The 22,846-nt window shown below is 37.4% G+C and overlaps 1 protein-coding gene across 4 annotated transcripts in view; it reads right to left on the bottom strand.

Moving 5' to 3' along the window:
• The window catches only part of PDE4D (phosphodiesterase 4D), a 1,501,314-nt gene that overhangs the window by 1,147,382 nt on the left and 331,086 nt on the right, over positions 1-22,846 (bottom strand). For all 4 annotated transcript variants that reach the window (XM_045999295.1, XM_045999296.1, XM_045999297.1 and 1 more), the window contains one exon: positions 17,977-18,111. In XM_045999295.1, coding sequence (XP_045855251.1) covers positions 17,977-18,018 — 42 coding nt within the window. In that variant the 5' untranslated portion in view covers positions 18,019-18,111. The remainder of the gene's footprint in view (positions 1-17,976; positions 18,112-22,846) is intronic.

Below are 22,846 nucleotides of genomic sequence, written 5' to 3'. Positions count from 1 at the left end.
ACAAAGGCCAGGCTAACATCCTTGGCTAGAATGTAGATTCCAGTTAAATTGTTCTAAAGGACACTGTAGAATGAGTTTTCATGTGGAGAGAGTTGTACCTTTGTAAATTTTTATGTTTATACTTACACATGGAACAAGAAGTTCCTCCTGGCTCTCAGTGGAGTCCAGAGCCTGGGCACCAGGTAGGATACAAGAAAAAAAAAAGGCATTTCATGTGGGAGATACACAGAGCAACTAAGAGGTATGTCACTGTCTAAGGAGTAAGGACTTGGTAAGAGGTTGTTTCTGTAAATGTTAGGAATGATCATTTCTTAATATTCGGTTATAAGTGTTTTCTTTCCTGCACTGTTGTTTCCCCCATTATATCCAGCACTCAGTGAAATCTGGTTACATGGAACAGCATGGAGCTGGTCATGCCTCCCAGAAGGAAGGGAGAAACCATAGTGTCCGTCCTCGGGCCCAACAGTTCAGAGGCCTCTTTGCTAATAGAGAAAAGACAGGCTTGATGTCACCACAGGTTACTTGCAGGGGTCAAGATGGTGGCTGTGAGCAGAGAGCTGGGCAAAGCTGCTCTCATTAGAATATAAAATAAAAAGATTTAGAGTACTTTAAAGTAGGGCCACTCAGAATATTATAACCTTCTTTTTACCTCTCCATTGGCAACACAGGTGAGAGGATTAATGTTTAAGGCAGAAATAATTTCATTTTGTTTTTTGTTTTTTTTTATTTGACAGAGAGAGAGAGGTCACAAGTAGGCAGAGAGGCAGACAGAGAGAGAGGGAGAAGCAGGTTCCCCACCAAGCAGAGAGCCCGATGCGGGGCTCGATCCCAGGACCCTGAGATCATGACCCGAGCTGAAGGCAGAGGCTTAAACCACTGAGCCACCCAGGCGCCCATGGCAGAAATAATTTTAAAATAATTGTTTCAATTCTCAGGAAAATGAATCTTTTTTATTCTATCCATTCTTAAAGATGACAGACGTCCAACAGAGATAGTGTTTTTGTATAGTTGGCAGATGCTTAATGAGCTTAATTCTTTAATCAGGATCATGTTTATGCTTTGGATGGAAAGGATAGGCAGAATCTATACTTTGACCATAAGCATCATAATGTGAAAAACATTTATTGAGCCTGTTTTGATATATATATATTATATATATATAATATATATATAATATTGGAAATATAATCCTAATCTTAGCATTGAAAGAAATCTTCCCATTTATTTAATCTACTCCTCCCATTTGACAAATCAGTAAAACATAGACAAGAAAGGTAACTCACTCAAGGTCACATAATGGTAAGAATTTATGAAATGAAAGTACAGGATAATTTAATTAATGATATGTATTACTTTAATGAAAGTATGTAACTTTGGTTTCAAATGAGCAGATATCAATTAAAATATCTGTTAACCTTCCTCATCCATGTCTATATGTGCAGGCATTTATGCCTATAGGTCTCTATATTTATGACTATATATACATTATAAACACATTTATAAATATAATAGCAGTAAATTAAAATCATAAATTAAGATATTCAGGTTTCTTATAAGTCATAGAATAGTATTTAGAACAATATCCATTTGAAGAACCATAAAATTTGATCAGAACTTTGAAAGATCGCATTGTAAGAACATCTCATAATTGCCTCAGAAAAGACTGCCCCAACATTAGAAAACCTATCAGAAAGTTATAACTTACATCTGTTCTTTTTTTTTTTTTTAAAGATTTTATTTATTTATTTGACAGAGAGATAGATCACAAGTAGGCAGAGAGGCAGGCAGAAAGAGGAGGAAGCAGGCTCCCCGCGGAGCAGAGAGCCTGATGCGGGGCTCGATCCCAGGACCCTGAGATCATGACCTGAGCCGAAGGCAGCGGCTTAATCCACTGAGCCACCCAGGCGCCCCAACTTACATCTGTTCTTAATAGACAACAATACTACCTAGTGAAGGACACACTCCTCTCTGACCATTTTGCCAATGATTTCAATTTCTTTGGCCGAGGGAATACATGTTCTGAGTCCCTGCATGAACAAATGGAGGGGGAAAAAATCTTCACTTCTTAAGTTTTGATATGCATACATACTAGGGAGTTCTCATCTTTTTCTCAACTCCCTTGTATAATTTGAATACTCCTTCAGAGATTACTGCTTCTGAGCAATACCTAGGTCTCTCTTGATAGGATTCATATTATTTAATGCAACCCTGCTGTTAAATTAATGCTAGGTAATGGCCCCTTCTAGAAATATACAGATGGTGATTATTATATAAAATTAATATTTTAAAGCACATCCAGTAAGCAGACACGAAAGGCCTCTAAAGCTTGTATCTTTTGTTTTCAATGGGTTTGTAGCAAACATAGTTTTCATTGTGGCACTATGGTGTTGTCATGGTTTTCAGTAGCTATAATACATTTGGTTTTTAATGCTCAGTGATCCAGATTCTCTGAAGAGCTTAAATCCTATCCTGGCTATGACTTGGTAGAGTGCTAACTCTCTGAACCTCTGGGGTACCATTGAGTGCACAGCTCTGTGGAGTAAGAGTGCTGTCATGCGGTCATATAACTGGTAAGAGCTTAATAAATATTGTTGACTGAATTAAAGTCAGGATGTTGAGAGCTATAAACATGTCCAAGTCATTGACACAGAAGCAATATTGCCAAAACAGAAGTCTAGACTGCTACAGTAGTAAAAACGGAAGGAGGAAGGACAGATATGACCTTGGGTCACAAGCAAAATGTCATAGTCCCAGACACTGTGTTGGAAATGGTGCTGTCCCTGTATTTCCACGTGTGTGGTATATGATCCAACCTAGGTACTGAAGGCACTGGAAGGCAGGGGTGGGGTGGGGGGGGAGGGGAGGGTACTAACTATTTAACAATTAATCTTTCTTGATCTTAGCATCATGGCTTTTAACATGCATAATTGAGGAGAACATGTTAGTAGACAGAATGACTTTTTTCAACAATAACGGACAGAATGACCTTTTTCAACAATAAAAGTAAGGTTGTTCTACATTACTCTGTTTACTGATGGATCAATTCTGTTTAAAAATCCCTAAGACTTAAATTACTTGGTACAGAAGCATATGATACAACTAAATACTGTATAACATTATTTTGGATTGTTTTTTGCTGGGCTGGTTTGACTTTTTGTTTATTTTTATTGTATAACATGATTTTGATACTGTTTTCTCATTTTACCCTTGAAACAGTCATCACAGATATTGGGAGCATTTGATAATAACCTAATTATTTATAGTTTTCTTACCTTCCTTTCCTCCACCACGATATAGATATGGAATAGCAAATCCATGACTATAAGCCAGGACCTCAAAGACCATACCCTCCTGCCCTTGAGAGCACTGATTTGGGAAACCAAATAAACACATCAAGAATTTTCATTGAAACCATTTCTAACATTTAAAACCTTTGATTGGGGCACTTGGGTGGCTCAGTCGGTTAAGCCTCTGCCTTTAGCTCAGGTCATGATCTCAGGGTCCTGGGATGGAGCCCCACATCCGGCTCTTTGCTCAGTGGGGAGCCTGTCTCCCCCCTCTCTCTCTGCCTGCATCTCTGCCTACTTGTGATCTCTCTCTCTCTCTCTCTCTCTCTCTGTCAAATAAATAAAGTCTTTAAAAAAATTTAAAAAAATAAAACCTTTGCTTACAGGGAGCCATCTCAATAATAAAAAGTGATACTTAACCATAATTTTAAAAATAGAGAATTGGTTATAGTTAAATAGCTTTTAAAAGTATTTTTTTTTCTGGAGCAAAATATTAATAATAGGAAACTCCACAATGTTATTATGCTTTTCTTCATAATTCTACTTTGTTATGGAGCGATACTGTCTACAAGAATTGAATAGTTATTATCTATTCAACTTGTTGAATCAATAATAGACTCCTCTCTATTTTTATGTATCTTTGATGTTTACATTGTTAACTACAACATGTGAAATTATTTCTGGGACATAATCATTTGGAATTCAACTCCAACTTGAAATTGTCCAAAAATGAAATAGCAAACACATCATAATATCGAAAAAGTAAGTGGAGGTTTTTCTAAGACAACAGTGTAATGATGGACTTTGGTCACTAAAACCATCATGTGATTGATTTCAAAGGAAATGGTTGGTGATCAGACCTTATTCTTTCAGACTTTTCCTCCACAAGTCATTTTGTTCTCAGCTATTCTTGTACTATTGTTGATTAGCTGAGAAAGATTCTTTTTAACTGCTGTAAAATAATCTATGTTTTTGCAACAATGAGCATAATTGACAATTATGGCACATTATTCACAGCTCAGAGTATCTGCCAAACAAGTTACCACGATGTGATGAAGACAAGTACACAGAGGTGGGAGAGGGACCAGACTTCAGACTCCCTGGCAAGAATTAAAGATTAAAGGGGGATAGACTTGAGTGGTTAGGATTAGGGTGGGGGAGGAGGATAAATAGTAACAAAATTATTTAAATATGTAATTTTTTGGTCAAAAATGTAATTTACTTGTCAAATATATTCTCTAAAGGGAGAGGCCATAAGTATCTTACCTACTATTGGCTAGCCAGAGCCCAGCATATCTCCTGACTCAGAGTAACCATTCAACAGACATTTGCTGAATTTTGTAAAGAGCACAAGCAGGAAAGCAAGAGTAATAGTGGAAAGAATGAAACCTCTAAAACTACAGGTCGTTATTTCAGTTTGTGGCCAATAAAAACAAATGCAAGTATACTATTTAGTTTTGCTTTGTGCATTACACTTTTCAAAGCAGCTGTACATATAGTATCTCTTCTGACTTTCTTTGAACTCTGATGAGTCAACACGGGGAAAAGTCCAGTTTCCATATACTTAACTTTATCAGTATCCTAAGTTGCGACAACTTGTTTTTTTGAAGTTCCATTTATTTATTTGAGAGAGACAGAGACAGATAGAGTGAGCACATTTGGGGTAAGGGGCAGAGGGAAAGAATCTCAAATAGACCTCCCACTGAGCACAAACAGCTTCCCCACCCCACCCCTACCCCATGCAGGTGGCAGGATCTCAAGACTCTGAGATCCTGACCTGAGCAAAAATGCTCAGCTGACTGGGCCACCCAGGCCCCAGGTTGTGACAGCTTCTGCAATCTTGTACTTAGATGGTGACTAATAGAGTAGAGAAAGGAGGCCAGTCTGGGAAGGGAACCATTATTTTTATTTTAACCATGAAATTACCAAAACAATCACTCTTGTAGGGTAACTGTGAGGAGTAATAAATGTAGATACCTCGGCAATGCCATACAAAATGTATGATCGTTGCCAAATTTCTTTCTGCACTGCCCTTTCCAGGCAGGCACTAATGGAATGAAATGTTATAAATTGCTCAGCCTGGTCCATGAAAAGAGCAATTCCTTACCCAAATTGAGCAATATAAAGTATGGCTGGAAAAAGGTTTTTTAAAAGAACAAGATAAATTTGATTTACAAACTTTGGACAACATTTTTAAAGTCTTCTGGGCAAAGAGGCTGAGAGGCCTATTTCACCAGGTGGGCTCTGAGAGCCCATTTAGCTGGGCTTTCAACTCAATATGCAAAGAATTTTCCAGATATGCTGTACCCTCCAAATATTCAGGATTTGCTTCTGGTTTTGAATGAACACTAAACAACAATTCTGTCAAAAGAGAACAGGGAACTTCAATTAAAAGACATCTGGAGAGTGCCAGTTTTATCCAAATGTAGAGCATCCAAAAGAATCTGAAGTCAAACAGAGGGCAATTTCATCAAGAAACTAACAAATCGAATTGAGCAAAAGAGATCTTGAATCTTTCCTACTGGTAGGAAGAAAATGACACATGACACTAGAAAATCAAGAATTTAATGTAAAATACTGTAAGATACTTTAGAATTCAGTGTATAAGAGAACTGATTAATGAAGAATGAAAATTTATCTAGTTCATTCTATCAGATGAGAAGATTTACAAACATTTAAGGGTTTAGAAATATCAACAGAGGTATTATAAGGAAAGTTACTTAAAAATTTTTTTTACTGGGGCACCTGGATGGCTCAGTGGATTAAAGCCAAACAGTCGGCTCGGGTTGTGATCCCAGGGTCCTGAGATCGAGCCCCGCATGGGGCTCTCTGCTCAGCAGGGAACCTGCTTCCCTTCTTCTCTCTCTGTCTGCCTCTCTGCCTACCTGTGATCTGTCTGTCAAATAAATAAATAAAATCTTAAAAATTTCTTTTTAACTTATCTTATTTAAATCCAATTAGTTAACATATAGTGTATCATTAGTTTCAGATGCGGGGTTCAGTAATTCATCAGCTGCATATAACACCCAGGGCTCATCACATCACATGCCCTCCTTAACTCCCATAACCCAGTTTCCCCATCCCTCTCCAGCAACCCTCAGTTTGTTTCCTGTGATTAAGAGACTTTTATACTTTAAGATTAAGAGATTAAGAGACTCTTATACTTTGTCTCTCTCTCTGATTTCATCTTATTTTATTTTTCCTGCCCTTCCCCTATGATCCTCTGTTTGGTTTCTTAAATTCCATGTATGAGTCAAAATATATGATACTTGTCTTTCTCTGACTGACTTACTTCATTTAGCACAATACCCTCCAGTTCCATTCACACTGATATAAATGGTAAGATTTTATCTTTTTTTTTAAGTTTTTTTTATTTATTTATTTGACAGAGAGAGAAATCACAAGTAGAAGTAGGCAGAGAGGCAGGCAGATAAGAGAGGGAGACGCAGGCTCCCTGCTGAGCAGGAGCCTGATGTGGGACTCTGATCTGAGCCGAAGGCAGAGGCTTAACCCACTGAGCCACCCAGACGCCCCCAGATTTTATCCTTTTTGATAGCTGAGTAACATTCCATCATATTTATATACCACATCTTCTTTATCCATTCATCCGTTGATGGACATCTGGGCTCTTTTCATAGTTTGGCTATTGTAGACATTGCTGCTATAAACATTCGGGTGCAGGTGTGCCTTCAGATCACAACATCTCTATCCTTTGGATAAATACCTAGTAGAGCAGTTTCTGGGTCATAGGGTAGCTCTATTTTTAACTTCTTGAGGAACCTCCATACTGTATTCCAGTTTTTAATAACCTCTGGTTTAAAAATACACTATAAGTATAGAAATCTGTATGTGTCTCTCCTTTTTGTCTGTACATTCACTTCCCACTTTGGTCAGCATAAAAACAAATGGTATTGGTTAAGGGAATAGAGATGGTTCAGATAATCAGACTGAAAATCTGAAAACTTAGTTCAAGTAGTAAATCCATCAACAGGACTAGGAAATTCAGAGATCTCTATCACTGGATTGGATGTCCATAACAAACAATATGTTAAAAGCAAAATTACAATAGGAATGGAAAAGAAAACATTTTTAGGTAAAATTGAAATTAGCCCTGAGATCTATGAAGAGATTACCAGAACCTCAAAAATCATCACTGAGTTTCCCTACCATAAAACCTAGAAAACAGGAAATGAAGAGGATGATGTTCACCAAATCATTTTCAGGGTCATCCAAATGAGAGAATATGTGGCCTCTGGAATATCTGTCACCATCCTTCAGGCATAAATATCACAGTGACTTCTTAAAATCAGCCCATGAGGATATCAAACTCTAGGAATTTATCCATTCCTTGTAAGTTGTCCAGTTTGTTGGCATATAGATTTTCATATCATTCTGACACAACTGTTTGTTATTTCTGTAGTATAAATCATTACTACTCTTCCATTAGTGAATTTGTTTATTTGTATCCTTCTCTCTCTCCCTCTCTCTTATTATGAGTCTGGCTAGAGGTTTATCAATTTTGTTGATCTTTTCAAATAACCAGCTCATGGTTTCATTTGATCTGTTCACTGTTTTTGTTCTTTGTGGGTTAGTGTGTGTGTGTGTGTGTGTGTGTGTGTGTGTGTGTGTGCTTCTGTATCATTTATTTCTGCTCTAACCTTTATTATTTCCTTCCTTTTTCTGGGTTTGGGTTTTGTTTATTCTTCTTTTCTAGTTCAATTAGGTGTAAGGTTGAATTGTTTATTTGAGATTTTTCTTGCTTCTTGAGGGCAGCCTGTATTGCTATATACTTCCCTCTTAAAACCTCTTTTGCTGCATCCTAAAGGTTTTGGACTACTGTGTTTTCATTTTCATTTGTTTCACATACTTTTTGATTTCTTCTTTGATTTCCTGGGTGACCCATTCAAGGCTGAATAAGATGTTATTTAACCTTCATATATTCGTGCTCTTCCCAAATTTTCTCTTGTGGTTGATTTCTAGTTTCACATTATCTACCAAAACTAAGATAAGAAGAAATAGAAAATTGGAACAGAAAATGCTGATTACCAGCATTGAAACTGAATATCTAACAAAACAAAACAAAACAAAACCTCCCAAAAACAAAAGCCCAAGACCAAATGACTCTACAGGTGAATTCTACAAAACATTTAAAGACATTACCACCATTCTTCTCAAATTATTCCAAAACATGCAATGCAAAGAAGATGGAAAACTTCCAAATTTACTCTGTGAAGCCAGTATCACCCTAATAACAAAACCAGGTAAGGATATCAAGAAGAAACAGAACTATAGGCCAATATTTCTCATGAATATAGATGCAAAAATCCTTGACAAAATAACAAATCCAACAATACATTAAAAAAAAAATCATACACCACATTAAGTGGGATTTATTCCTGGAATGCAGGGGTGGTTCAGTATTCACAAAACCATCAACATGACACATCACATTAATAAGAGAAAGGATAAAAACCATTTATAATCATTTTCATAGATGCAGAAAAAGCATTTGACAAAGTAAAACATCCATTCATTATAAAAAGTCTTTGCAAATTAAGTGTAGAGGGGACATCCCTCAGCATAATCAAGGCCTTATATGAGAAGCCCAGAGCCAACATCACTCTTGGTGGCAAAGAACTGAGAGCATTTCCTCTAAGGTCAGAAACAAGACAATGTCCACTCACCACTTTTATTTAACATAGTACTGGAAGCAATAAGACAACATAAAGAGATAAAAGGCATCAAAACTGGTAAGGAAGAAGTAAATCTCTTGCCATTCACAGATGACATCATACAGAAAACCTAGAGACCCCACCAAAAACTACCAGAACTAACAAATGAATTTGGTAAATTCAGAAGGATATAAAATCAATGTATAGAAATCTGTTGCATTTCTATACACTACTAATGAAGCAGCAGAAAGTGAAATTTAAAAAAGCAATTCCATTTACAATTCTATCAAAAACAATAAAATATCTAGGAATAAACTTAAGCAAAGAGATGAAAGACCTATACTATGCAAACTATAAAACACTGATTTAAAAAAAAAAATTTAAGGCAATGTAAAGAAACAGAAAAACATTCTATGCACATGGGTTGGGAGAACAAATATTGTTAAAATGTCTATACTAGCCAAAGAAATCTACAGATTTAATGCAATCCCTATCAAAATACTGACAGCGTTTGTCACAGAACTAGAACAAATGACACAGATTTGTATGGACCACAAAAGACCTTAAATACCCAAAGCAATCTTGAAAAAGAAAAGCAAAACTGGAGGTATCACAATTCTAGATTTCAAGTTATATTACAAATTGGAAGTAATGATACTGGCATAAAAAGAGATATGTATATCAATAGAAGAGAGTAGAAAACACAGAAATAAACCCAAAATTATATGGCAATTAATTTTTGACAAAGGAGGAGTGTCCAAAATATATAAAAAACTGATACAATCAACAACCAAAAAACAAATAATCCAATTTAAAAATGGCAGAAGACATGAACAGACATTTTTCCAAAGACATACAGGTGGCCGACAGATGCAAGAAAAAATGCTCAACATCACTCACAATCAGGGAAATGCAATTCAAAACGACAGTGAGTCATTACTTCACACCTTTCAGAATGGCTAAATCAAAAACACAAGAAACAACAGGTATTGGTGAGGATGTGGAGGAAAGGGAACTCTCTTGCACTGCTGGTGGGAATGCAAACTGATGTAACTACTATAGAAAATAGTATGGAGTACCCCCAAGATGTTAAAACTAGAACTGCTCTATGATCCAGTGACTGCACCACTGGGTATTTGCCCCCCAAAATATTAAAATGCTAACCGAAAGAGATTCATGCACCCCATGTTTATTGCAACATTATTTACAATGGCCAAAGTGTTGAAGCAGTTTAAGTGTCCACTGATAGATGAATGGATAAAGAAGAGGTGATATATATATATATATACATTATCTCTATCTATCTATCGATAGATAGATAGATAGATATCTATCTATAGATAGATAGATAGATATCTATCTCCATGATAGATATAATATTCCATCATATATTTTATTTGTGTGTGTGTACATATACACACACACATATATACATACACAGCACATCTTCCTTATCCATTCATATATTTACAAATGTGATATATATAATAATAATAATATATATGATGAAATATTATTCAGCCAGAAAAAAGAATGAAAGCACGCCATTAGTAACTACATGGATTCAGCTAGAGAGTATAATGCTAAGCAAAATAAAGTAGTCAGAGATAGACAAATACCATATCATCTCACTTATATGTGAAATTGAATAAACAAATGAGTAAAGGAAAAGAGAACGAGAGAGACAGACCACCCAAGAAATAGATTCTTAACTACAGAGACAAACTGTGGGCTATCAGAGGGAAGGGGATAGGGAATGAATGAAATAGGTGATGGGGATTAAAGAGTACACCTATCGTGATCAAAAAATAAATTAAATTTAAATTTAAAAGGATTATCAAACTTTGTTATAGAAGGAATATTTGTGTCGCCCCCAAATTCCCACTTTGATGCCCTATACCCCAGTGTGATAGCATTTGGAGATAAGAGCCTTTGGGAGATAATTAGGATTAAATGAATTTACAGTGAGAAGGTCAGGAAGAGAGCGCTCATCAGGAACTGAATCAGCCAGCACTTTGAACTTGGACTTCCCAGCCTCAGGAACCTAATACATTTCTGTTACTTAAGCCCCACAGTCTGCGGTATTTTGGTTAGGGCAACTGAGCTGAGTAATATACCCCTTTGCCCCAGTGACAGGATTTTATATTTATTTGGAAAATGACCTTCAGTTAAATTTATGAATGGGTCCAAGATGACTTAGAATCAAAGAATTCATAACTGGCAGGAAATGAACTCTCACCTAATTTAACCACTCTGTTTTGCCTGAATCTTTTGCATAATATGGATCTTGGAAGTTATGCTTGAACCCTTTTAGTGAGAAGAATGTACTTCATTTCCTGGTGTTTCCATATGATTCATTTCTGGACCAGATGCTATCACTCAGCTCTGTAGCTACAAAAAAGCATCTGCAAACCTCAACATTGAATTTATCAAGCAACTACTATGTGCAGATATTTTCCTCTTCGTTGTGATATAATTTTTCTTTTCTACATACATAAGCACTAAGACTCAGAAAAAAAAAAAAATTCCCTGAAGGTCAGATCTTTAAGCACTAGTGGATGTGAGGATTGAATCCAGATATCTGCATTCAAAAACTATAATCTTTCCACAGCAAAGAATGGCTTCTAAACTATTTTTACTACATATCCCTAATGGGAAAAATATTTTCAATGTATCTTCCCAATTCACATATTTATCAATTGCACACATTTACATCTGTGCATTTATCGAACATATATAAAAAAGCTGAAAAGAAAGTAAATATAAACAGGAGTCCTAATATTTTCTTTCTGAAGCCCAAATTTGAGATCATGCACTGGATCTCAATGGCTCCCTTATTACCAGTAATTGAGTAAAAAGCCGGATCAGTGAAAACATATTATAATATTGAAAAAGCTTGAGAACCTAACATTGTACTATCCTGATTATTACTCCTAATACAAAGAAAAGTAAATCTATTATTTTAAGAATTATTTTCAACAGAAGTACAAGCTGGTGGAGTTAAGCCTTTAACCTCAGAAAAGTCATTCTATATCAGTATTTCACTGGAGAAATGCCAAGGAAAGTCTGAGTCATGGATGTGATGCTGGGATTGCTGTAAATGGCTCCTTTATCTTTGGGAACAGTGGATTGAGAAGAACCACTAGACAATACAGGATGCTAAAGGGCTGTGGTAGAGTCTTGACCACTGCAGCAAATTAAACTAATTAGAAGCAGAGTTCTTGCTAGAGCACTTTTTCATGAGATTTTCTAACAGCTTCAAAAAGCATAATCATTATTAATTACTCTTCCCATCCTAAATTGCTATACTATGTAGATTGAAGGGGGAAAAAATCCTACATGTTTACAACTAAATGCTGTCCTAGAATAAAATTAGATGACTTCATGAAAACATAATTGAGTCAGGAAAAGGTGAACTTTAAATAGAGAAATTAGTTGATCCATTACAATCCAGAATAGTAAACAAAAACAAGGCTTCCCTTCTACACAGGATTTTCCTGCTTTTAAACTTATGTTATATGAGTATATGCCCCTTATACTCACCAAGCCTCATTGCACCAATCATCGTTTTGAGATAGGATGGTTTTATAGTAAAACACTAAAATCTGTAACTGTTGTACAAATAAGACTTGTTCAGTCCCATGAAAGCAGAAGTCAGAACAGCAAGAATTGTCCCCAGCTTCCACAGATGGGGAAGACCCCCTGGAAGGTTAGCACAGAGAGAATTCTGTTTATGCTCTGCCCTTTCAGCATGTGGACAAAGAACCAGCACCCAAAAACAAATGTGACCTCAAATGCCCCAAGAGGTATAAAACGCCAAGAAGTCACAAGGACTTTAGATGAGACATGTGAAAATGAAATGTCAGTCCACTAGGAAGAGGCCTGAAAACTTTAAAAAGAGGTACAGCATAAATATCGCAAAACGTATGGGAGAATTTTCTACTGCAACATTTCTTGCTAGAAATAAACACTTCATGGAAAGCGTCTTCTGCCAGACCAAGGGTTTTCCTTTTCTTCTCTTTCCGTTTGTAATTATTATTAAATCAGAAAATACAGGGTTTGTAAAGAACCAGATGCTACCTAAGTGATCATCTGCTTTGTATTTTATGATATTTTTAATTTGTTTTTCCTTGAATGCCCTAATTTTTACAGAACTTCATCTGGACAACATGGTTTTCCCAACACTGGCATTTTACAGGCACTTAACATAGGTAAAAGTAGTAAGAGACAGTCATTATTGTTTTTAATCCCAGCTGTGACTACATTTTCAGAACCACAGAGAGGAAAGAACACAGGCTCTCTTGCTTACAAGTTATGGTAACCCCAGGGCAAAGCCAGAGATAGAACTCATTAGGTACCTTCGATGTACCAAGCATCACTATGTGTTACTGTCTTTTCCCCATCACCCGTAACATTAGTGGAGTCAGTAATTTGTCAAATATCCCACAGTAGAGAGTTGAAAGAGCCAGATTTTGAACCCCATTCTGCATGATTTTAAAGTTCACCTATTTCTTTTTCAACTAAATCAAGCCACCTTTCAGGCAAGTCATTTCATTTCCCTTGACCTACATCTCAGTTTCCCTATCAGCAAAATAAAAGGGCTGAGTTGGAAGATCTTTAAGTTCTCTTCCAACTATAAGAAGAAACCATATACCAGAAACTCCATAAAGTTAATAAGCCCTGCAAAATACAGTGAAATCATTTTTCTGAGAGATAAATATCAACACCATGTATTCTAAAAACAAATGGTGTGGACAGTTGGAACAATTATGTAAGTGAGTAAAGTAAAGCTTAAAATATTTGCTTTTGATATTTTCACCTGATGTGCGATGTATTGTAGAACAGTTGCCCACTTTTTAAATTTGTGGCCCTCTTTCATTGTCATAGATAAATTTATGAATCACAACAGCAAAATTTAAAATATTTCATATTTTAATAACATGATAAAAATGATAAGATTTAAAAATATTGTCCATTTATTATAAAAGTTTACTTGTAAATTCATCCTAATAATGGTTGACACTATTAACCCACTTAGACATTCAACTCATTTAGCCATTTTCAATTTAATAAGCAACATAAGTACTCTGATTTACTTTAAATTGATGTAGCTTATGTTATTTAACTTACTATGAATTAATTTTTAAGAAAATAATTATTAATAAATTTTAAAATTATATGTTTTACTTGGTTCAGGAACAACATAAAACTATAGATCAAAACTAATCACATTGGGACACCTTGAAGGCTCGGTGGATTAAAGCCTCTGCCTTCGGCTCAGGTCATGATGCCAGGGTCCTGGAATTAAGCCCCACATTGGGCTCTCTGCTCAGCCTGGAGCCTGCTTCCCTTCCTCTCTTTCTGCCTACCTCTCTACCTACTTGTGATCTCTGTCAAATAAATAAATAAATCTTTAAAAAAAAAAACTAATCACATTATAGCATCAGAAATATTGACAAAGCAACACCTGTTTTTATGAGCTGAATTTTGAAAGTTTCTCTTAAATCAACTAACGGAAGTCCTGTTTTGTTTACACATGAGGAAATAAGAGAATATATCTAAGGCTGCTATGTCTTAGCACTTTTCCACACATAATATTTTACAGGAATAAACAGTCTTTCTTTCCAATAAATTAAAAACCAAAGGAGAAATAACTGTCACTGTATTTCCCCCATTCACCATGCTCAGTTTCCAGAGATATACTGGGAGTGCCAAATAAGACTTTTAAGCAGATAAAGGCAACTTGTAGATCTACTGAAGGCAGCTTGGGGCTAACCTTGCAGGATTCTGTTTTTTAGTTTCAATAATAGTATCCCTCGATTTTCTATATTGAATCAACAGTCGGGGGTATATGTTTAATAATTAACTTGAGTTTCCCACTCTATCTATTGTGTGAATTAAGAAAGATTGTTTTCCACCCTTCTATATCTTGAAACATTCCATATCTCCACAGCTGTGGACTCAGACTAACCCTCTCCCTATCCCCTCCCTTCCACCTCGGCAGAAGGACAGCATCCATTTTGTTAACTACAAGCCCAGGAGGCACTTTCCATACTTTCCTCTCCCCTAGATCCTACATCTAATACTTTTCCAAAAGCCCTATCTTTTTTTCCTCCCCAAATATCTCTTAATTATGTTCAGTCTACCTCCCAACAGTTACTACCATGGATTCGTTATTCCAGGTTTTGTTCATGACCTTGAGGCTACCACTTTCCCTAACACTACAGGATCAAGGCGCATCAAGTTCACTCTGCCTGAAAGCCTCCTCTTTGCTTAAGTCACGGTTCAGATTACAGACTTCCCTAAGGATCGCCTTTTCTCAGGAACACCTGGACTGACCTCCCTGACTGAGCCAAGTCATTCTGTTATATGTCATCACCATGCTAGGACATTTCTTTCAGCAGGTATCACGAGGTATTCCTTCCCTCATTCCTTTACCACGTAATTACTTCCCATGTGTAGTGACAAATAAATAAGCAAAGCCTCTGTCTCAGGAAGTTTACATTCTAGGATGGAGAAAGAAGCCATTACATAGAAGGACAGGTGGAAGGTATTTGCCCTATGCAAAGAAATATGGTGGAGAATTACTGTTTTACAGCTATGTGTGTGATTCTTTGATGCGTGTCTCTCTCCCACAGGAAACCCTAAACACCATGCTTCACTTTTGTGAAGTCCCTGGGGACCACGCTTCACTTTTGCACTATTCACATGAGTTCCTCCCATTTTTACCCACCACAACCACAAATTATGCTCCCAAAGGAGCAAAATGTCACTTAAAGCAAACGGTACTTTGTTTTTATTTTCATAGCTAAAATTTTTCATGGATCCCTTCCAAATAAAGGAAGAATTCAGAGCATTAATCATTAAAAAGAATACTACGCCAGATCTTGAATGTGAGGAGAAAAATATAACCACTCTTTAAGTGCTCAGGGATAAATAACTGTCTAAAGATGATCTTTTTTCCTCTCTTCTGTATGCCTGAAGTTTCACGACGACTCATACAAGATACATGGAGACATGCAGGGAGGAGCAGAGGCCGTTTTAACATTTAGAATATTCTCTTTGGATTTTTAAATGTCATAATGCCTAAGACAAACATTCTCAAATCCTAAACCAAATTAATTCTTAAAATTTTCCTCATCAAAAACAGGAAACACCTACTTCTAAGTACATAATGTTGGACTTTGTTACAACAGAGACTTAAGAAGTACAGGATGACTTTTCCAGACCTGTGCAAGATGAACTTTTGGAACTCTAAGGTGACAACTTCTAACTAGGCAGAAAGTTTGGCTCTTTTCTCTAAGAAACAGCAGTCTCCTGCCTAGAGTCATGTAATTAAGGGGAAGCACTTTCTTTATGCCAGTAGATTTTCGAGAAGCTAAGAAGCAGTGAAATGAGAGCTCTACTGTTTACATTTAGATACACATAGGCAATTCAGATTCTCTTAATCTGGGACTTGTGAGACTTTCCACCAAGATGAAAATTTCTGCATTAAGCAAATATAAATAGGAAATCTCCTAGCATCATTAAGTGCTCACAATTCCTTAAAGTCACAGCCCAGTTAATCATTTGCTTTTAGAATGTTTTCCTCCAAGAACAGGGCAATGTTTAATAATATTTTTTAAAATATCCAAAATATTCTCTCCTTTGCCTTTACACATTTCTTTTCCTATCACATGGAAACATGGCAATGAAATTAAATGAAAGAAATAAGCATTATATGAATGGTTTACTTTCACATTTAACTTAAAATTAAAAAAAACTCAGTAACAGAAAGATGTGTAGGCAGTTTGCTCATCTGTATGCAAGTCACCTCCTATTACAATGAGCAACTATATGATGAACAAAGGAACTCCAGGCTCCAAGCCATAGCCCTTTCTTTTATCCAGTAATCCATACAACCAAACACACCAGGAAAACAAACGAACTTCGACATTTCCTCAGAGTTTGTTCAATTTCTTCCGTTGGTTATTAAACACCGTCTGGACTCCAAGAACTGGCACACTTCTGGGTACATCCTCATTTTTTAAGAAACCCTACTGAGCACACTATCCTTCCCTCTTCACAGGCATTGCTCACCCTGAAAAGCCTGATAGTAATTCCACAGAAAGAATCAGAGATGGCCTTGGGCCATCACAAAAGAATCACGGGTTATAACACAAAGAGTTCTCATACTAGAGAAATGTGTTTGCATTTGTGGTTTTTCTGATGTCTTCAAATGAATGTTCCTACGTCACAACTGCATCTGTTTGGATGCCTTTTTTCCCTTTGGGTAAATGAACAAAGGGATATGTTCTTAGAGCTTGCCTCATAGAAATTAACTGCCTCCTTTCATCCTTGCCTTGTGTAGCTTTCTTGGGGTTGCTCTATTTGCTTATACTTCCTTCCATAAGCTAATATGAATCTAAAAATTATCACTAATTCGTGCCTTAGGGAGAGTAGGTAGTTGGAAAGAGGGCTTAATCTACACTGGGGCCCTGAGGACATTCACTTTACAAAAACGCTAAAGGAAGAGAGAAATTAGAGACATATGCTAGGGTAGACTGCTCATGGAAGTGATGTCCTCCTGATCAAATATTCTCATTATTCATCATGTACATGAACTTTTGGAACATCACTGATTGAAGTACTTAGTGGCGTTAATTAACTTTATCCTTTTGGACTTGCCCAGAAAATTCAATATTCAAAACACAAATTTCTTCGGTTTCGGTTTTTAATCATATAATTTCGGCATCAATCCAATCTCAGAGTGTCCAATCTCATGCCTTTAGGCTTATACAAATGAATGGTAAGGCTTACAAACTGGCTGAAAGAGAATTCCCATCAAATGTCAACCAGGTCACAGAGACGAACAAGTCTCCATTTGTTAACAAGCTGCATACAGCCCGACAACTGAAAGTTGGAGAAGGGGCTTCCACAAGCCTGATCATGATAGCACCATATTAAAATATAAAGAAAACAGGAAAAAATTATGTGTACACATTTTTAGATAAGAAATGAAAACAAAAGGTACTTACACTTTTGCTCCGAGAAAGCAAATCACAGGTATTTCTTTTCATGGTGGTGCTTTAGATAATTCAAGCGGACAATAGTTGTTTCCAATGTCACTGCTCTCACTGCAACAATTATCCACTCAAAAGCCAACTGGCATTCTGAAGAGAAAGGCAAGGAAATGTTTAATCAAGTATATGATCAACACGTGCACTTCGAAATGCTATCTTAGACCAGGACAGTAATTCTTAAATTATTCAGCAGAACAAGCTAACATGGTGCAGTGTTTAGAGCCATAAAAGTCCACACAAGCGGCATTTCCAAAACAGCTTTTGTTAAATGTAAGTTAGAGATTTCAAGCACCATCTGTTTTCTATTAAATATTCAAGTCTACATTTCTAGTGGCTTAAAAAAATAGGTACGGTAGCCACAATTTACACTTACATGTATGAAATGAAGCTACATGGTGAGCCGTGGGCGTGGTGATTCTGACTGGTACAGCCGGGGACCCCTCAGTTTTCCACTGAGCATTCACTAAGTAAGGTAGCCTTGTCCACCACCAGAGGGATCCGACTACATCTGAAAGCCCTTTGACCATGGCGTGGTGGCCTCCCGTTTCATCATTAGCAGTAATAAACAGTACAGTGGTTCTTCAGCAAATTTAGTGAGTTCTCTAATCTTTGGGTTCAACGATGTTGTAAGAAACGGTTGGGAGGGGCGCCTGGGTGCCTCAGTGGGTTAAAGCCTCTGCCTTCCGCTCAGGTCATGATCCCAGGGTCCTGGGATCGAGCCCCGCATCGGGCTCTCCGCTCGGCGGGGAGCCTGCTTCCTCCTCTGTCTCTGCCTGCCTCTGTGCCTACTTGTCTGTCAAATAAGTAAATAAAATCTTAAAAAAAAAAAAGAAACGGTTGGGAGATAATGGTTTACCGAGTCGAGCAACAACTATGATTTCTAAGAATATCCCAGAGTAGCTGTCACTTGAATGACACAATAGCCTTATTACCTTACCTCCATTTCCCATGAGACATTAAGAGGGAGATTCTGTTTTTCATGTTGAAGAAAGAGCAAATACAATAGCTATCAGAGTTGTGTTCATTCTGATATTCAGCTGAAGCTGGGCATTATTGACATATTCACAGGGAATAGTTGCATGTGGGCTGAAACGCCTTTTGGGAAAGAAGGTACTCTAAGAGAACGGGGATAAGGCAAACAGGCTTGACCAAAACACAAAAACGCTGACATTGTAGACGTAGGCTGAAATAGGGGGGACAGACCGACTCTAACAAGAGCATGTATTCCATCATTTGGATTTACTCTAAGTTTCTCAGAAGACTTGTGCCTGAGGTTTAGGGAAAAGAGTAACAGTGAGCAAGGTCTGAAGGAGTTTGTTTTACTGAAATGATGGGAAAAATACCAAAGTGCAGGATAGTGTGAATTATACTTTCAAAAATATAAATACATTCAGACAAAGCAACTATATATACTTTACAAAACACACCAAATACATGCAGGGGGAGCTCCAGGGAACACAACATCTCTCTGGGCCCTCAGCTACAGGGGAAGCCACTGGTCCCCCACACCAGTACATAGGGACCTTTTTTCATCAGGCTCTCCAGAATCCTGCCGTGGCACACTCTCAAGGCTCAAAGACTCATTTTGAATCCCTGTCAATCACCCCTCAAGACTTATGAGACTATAAGGCAAATACTTCTAGGGAGACCAGAGATCCCACAACAGCAAGGAAGAGCTAGAACCAGAGAAATCCAGTTTATCACTGCTAAGAATACCCTTCTGCTAAGAAGACCCAAAGTCTTCCTCTAGGGTTCATAAAAATGCTTGCCTGAGGTTAAAGAAAAATGCACAAATGAAAAGTGACTTTGTAGGATAAATATGGTTTCTTTGAGTATGTGAAGATTATTTTTCAGGGAGTGGGGGTTGGAAGAAAGAGGGGATCCACAAATGGAAAGTTCTCGACAAGCATACCTCCAGGACTTTAGCCACATTTCTCAGTGGGTTTTAATGCCATTCATTTTATAAAGTTCTCAGCAAATGTGAAATTATATAACCCACCTTGAGTCCATTTAAGAAGTGGACAGAAATAATATAAATAGAACTAAATATTCCATATCTAGGGATAAAATACAATCCAACTAAATGCTGGGGGGAGCTTATACACTGTCAGAGAAAAATACATTCAAAATATTTAATTACTCATTCAGTAATTAATGAGTACTCTTAGGGGCAACCAGGGAATAGTTAGTTGCCCCAAGTGGGCTAGTAACTCACCGGTTTTAAATTAACCAATCAGTCAAATCAGACAAATCATGGAATTGACCTGGTAAGGTTTGCTGAATTCACCAAGTTTTTAACAAATTTGCCTTGATACCACTTAAAGAATTCTCTATAGGAATTTGGGACTTGTAGGTTTGGGCGGAGGCAAATGACTGTAACCAAAAATTGACTTGATGGGCTGAGCTTTCTCAGCCTAGATACCTGGGAGGCAATGTGGTCTGGCTACAACAGTATGGACCTTGAAACCAAAGAGGCATAGGATTTGAAACTAAAGAGGTTAGGATTTCAGCTCTCCAAGAGCATTCTGTATAGTTTTCAGCAAGTTACTTAACCTTAACTTTTTTGAGATCTGCAAAAAGGTGATCATAATAACTCGTGTGTGCTTTGAGTTTAAATGACCTGATGTATATAAAACAATGTCTAGAAGAATGCTTAGCTCATATTATCACCACCACCATCATCATCAGCTTTCATTGCTACCTGTTTCTTCTCTTAGTACCAAATGACAAGCACCAACAATCCATTCTTATTTTTCCACTTAAAAGTGTTCAACTCTGTCAGACAAAACAGAACTAAGCAAATATACTTTCCAATAAATGGTAATGGATAATGTATCAGTTAAGGCCTCAGGAATAAATAGCACACTCATATTAGGACATTTAAGGAGGGTTTAGAAAAGAGATTATTAAAGAAGATGACAATGGGGGGGCACCTAGATGGCATGGTTGGCTAAGCATCCAGCTCCTGGTTTTGGCTCAGGTCATGATCTCCTGGTTCTGGGACAGAGCCCTGCATGGCACCTGGCTCCATGCTGAGTGAGGGGTTTGCTTCTCCTCCCCTCTCTCTCCCCCTCTGACCTTCTCCCTGACTTGTGCGTGCATGCACATGCATATGCTCTCTGTCTCTCTCTCAAATAAATAAATAAAATCTCTTTTAAAAAGGAAGATGAGAGCAGGGTAAAGAAATCTACAAAGGATAGTGACAGTCTTGGAACTAGTAATAATGGAGTTTTTATCACCCCCAAAAGGGACAAGGGTGGGGCACAGATATCAAGGGGGAGAGTGTCATAGGGTAAGCTGCCTTGAAAAAGATTATTCCCTGGGACGTGGCTAGTCTCAGTTGACCCAGAAAGGAAAGAGATAAGGAAATGAATGTGCTCTCATCCTCCTCTGATCCTCTGATCTCCTGCTGGGACTCCCCACTGACCAAATGCAACAAAGCCAGAGGGCAAAGGAAGCTGCTGCTGTCCACCTCACTGAGATGAGACAGAAAGCATCCTAGAGTGGGGTGGGGAAGAGAGCAGAGCGGGAGACACCACACAAATGGGATCTGCAGCCCAGGAAGAGGATGGCACTTTTCTGCTCATTGCATCCTAAGAAAAATATCAGATAGCACTTTTCTGCTCATTTCATCATAAGAAAAATATCATTTATCTTTCATCTTCCTGATAAAACTATGAGGTAAATATCATTAATGAATTCTTCCCATGGCATAAAAGAGGAAATCAGCTCCAAGCACTGAACTGCCGAGTAAATAGCAAAATCAGTATTCCAACCTGATTTGTCTGACTCCAAAATCCATGTTTTTGTCTAGGCTGCCATCATGCTTCACAGCCAATATCTGGCATGGACCAATGCATTTTAATGATCAACAAATGGTAACCTCTGCAAATACCAAAGCTGTGCCCAAACCAAATAATGTTTGATAAAAGAAAAAAAGGAGGTTTACTCTCAGGAAAGCAGTTATTTAGCTCCTACGAATTCCTCCCTCAGCAAAGATAATGCCATGAGGCAGCAGAAATTCTTGCTCCCTCTGGGGGCACTAAACAGAAAACCAGGTGAGAGAACACTCACACATGGAATTTAATTACTATAGGAGTTCCCACACGAAAGTTAATTAGGGAGAAGGAAGAGTCAGCTCCTGCAGGGAGAACACGTTAAAAATAGAGAGGAGGTAGGGAAGATAGACCGTGCTGCAACACTCAGAGAATCTGAGCTCTAGCACCTGTATAAATTTTGTGGCTTCGATGAAAGGATAAGAACATGAAGACAGGTTCTTTCCTAGAGATTAAGGATTTAGAGAGTGAAAAATGCCCTGAACTGGGCATCAGAAGAAGTTCCACTCACAGCAACGTGTCATATACACAAGCTGAGTGGTATTAGGAAAATCCGATCTCTTTCTTCCTCCACCAGTGGCTTGCTTCTCTGTGAAGAGAAGATAACATTATCTCCACAACCCACCTCATACGGCTGTCATGGGGATCAATTAGATAGTGTGTCATAAAGTTTTCTGGAATCTATCAAGTTCCCTGCAAACGTAAGTTGCATCTATTCATTGAAACATCAGATGTGCCAATGCAGGGAGACCCTCTAAATATGACTGAAAAGGTTCTAATTACTTACAAATGTTAGAGAGACGACTGAATATATTTTATGTATTTTAAAGAAATTTTTTGTTCTTTATTCTTTTGTAATTCATATTTTTTCTCCTACACTGTCATTAATTTCATGTAGTGACTGCTGAATTACAAAATCACTCAGATGAATTAATTAAAAAAAAAAACACTACACATTTATTGGGCATCATGAACTGGCCAAGTGTTCT

The sequence above is a fragment of the Meles meles genome, chromosome 3 (genome assembly GCF_922984935.1).
Source record: "Meles meles chromosome 3, mMelMel3.1 paternal haplotype, whole genome shotgun sequence".
Lineage (NCBI taxonomy): Eukaryota > Metazoa > Chordata > Mammalia > Carnivora > Mustelidae > Meles > Meles meles.
This window is presented reverse-complemented; position numbering and strand designations above follow the sequence as displayed.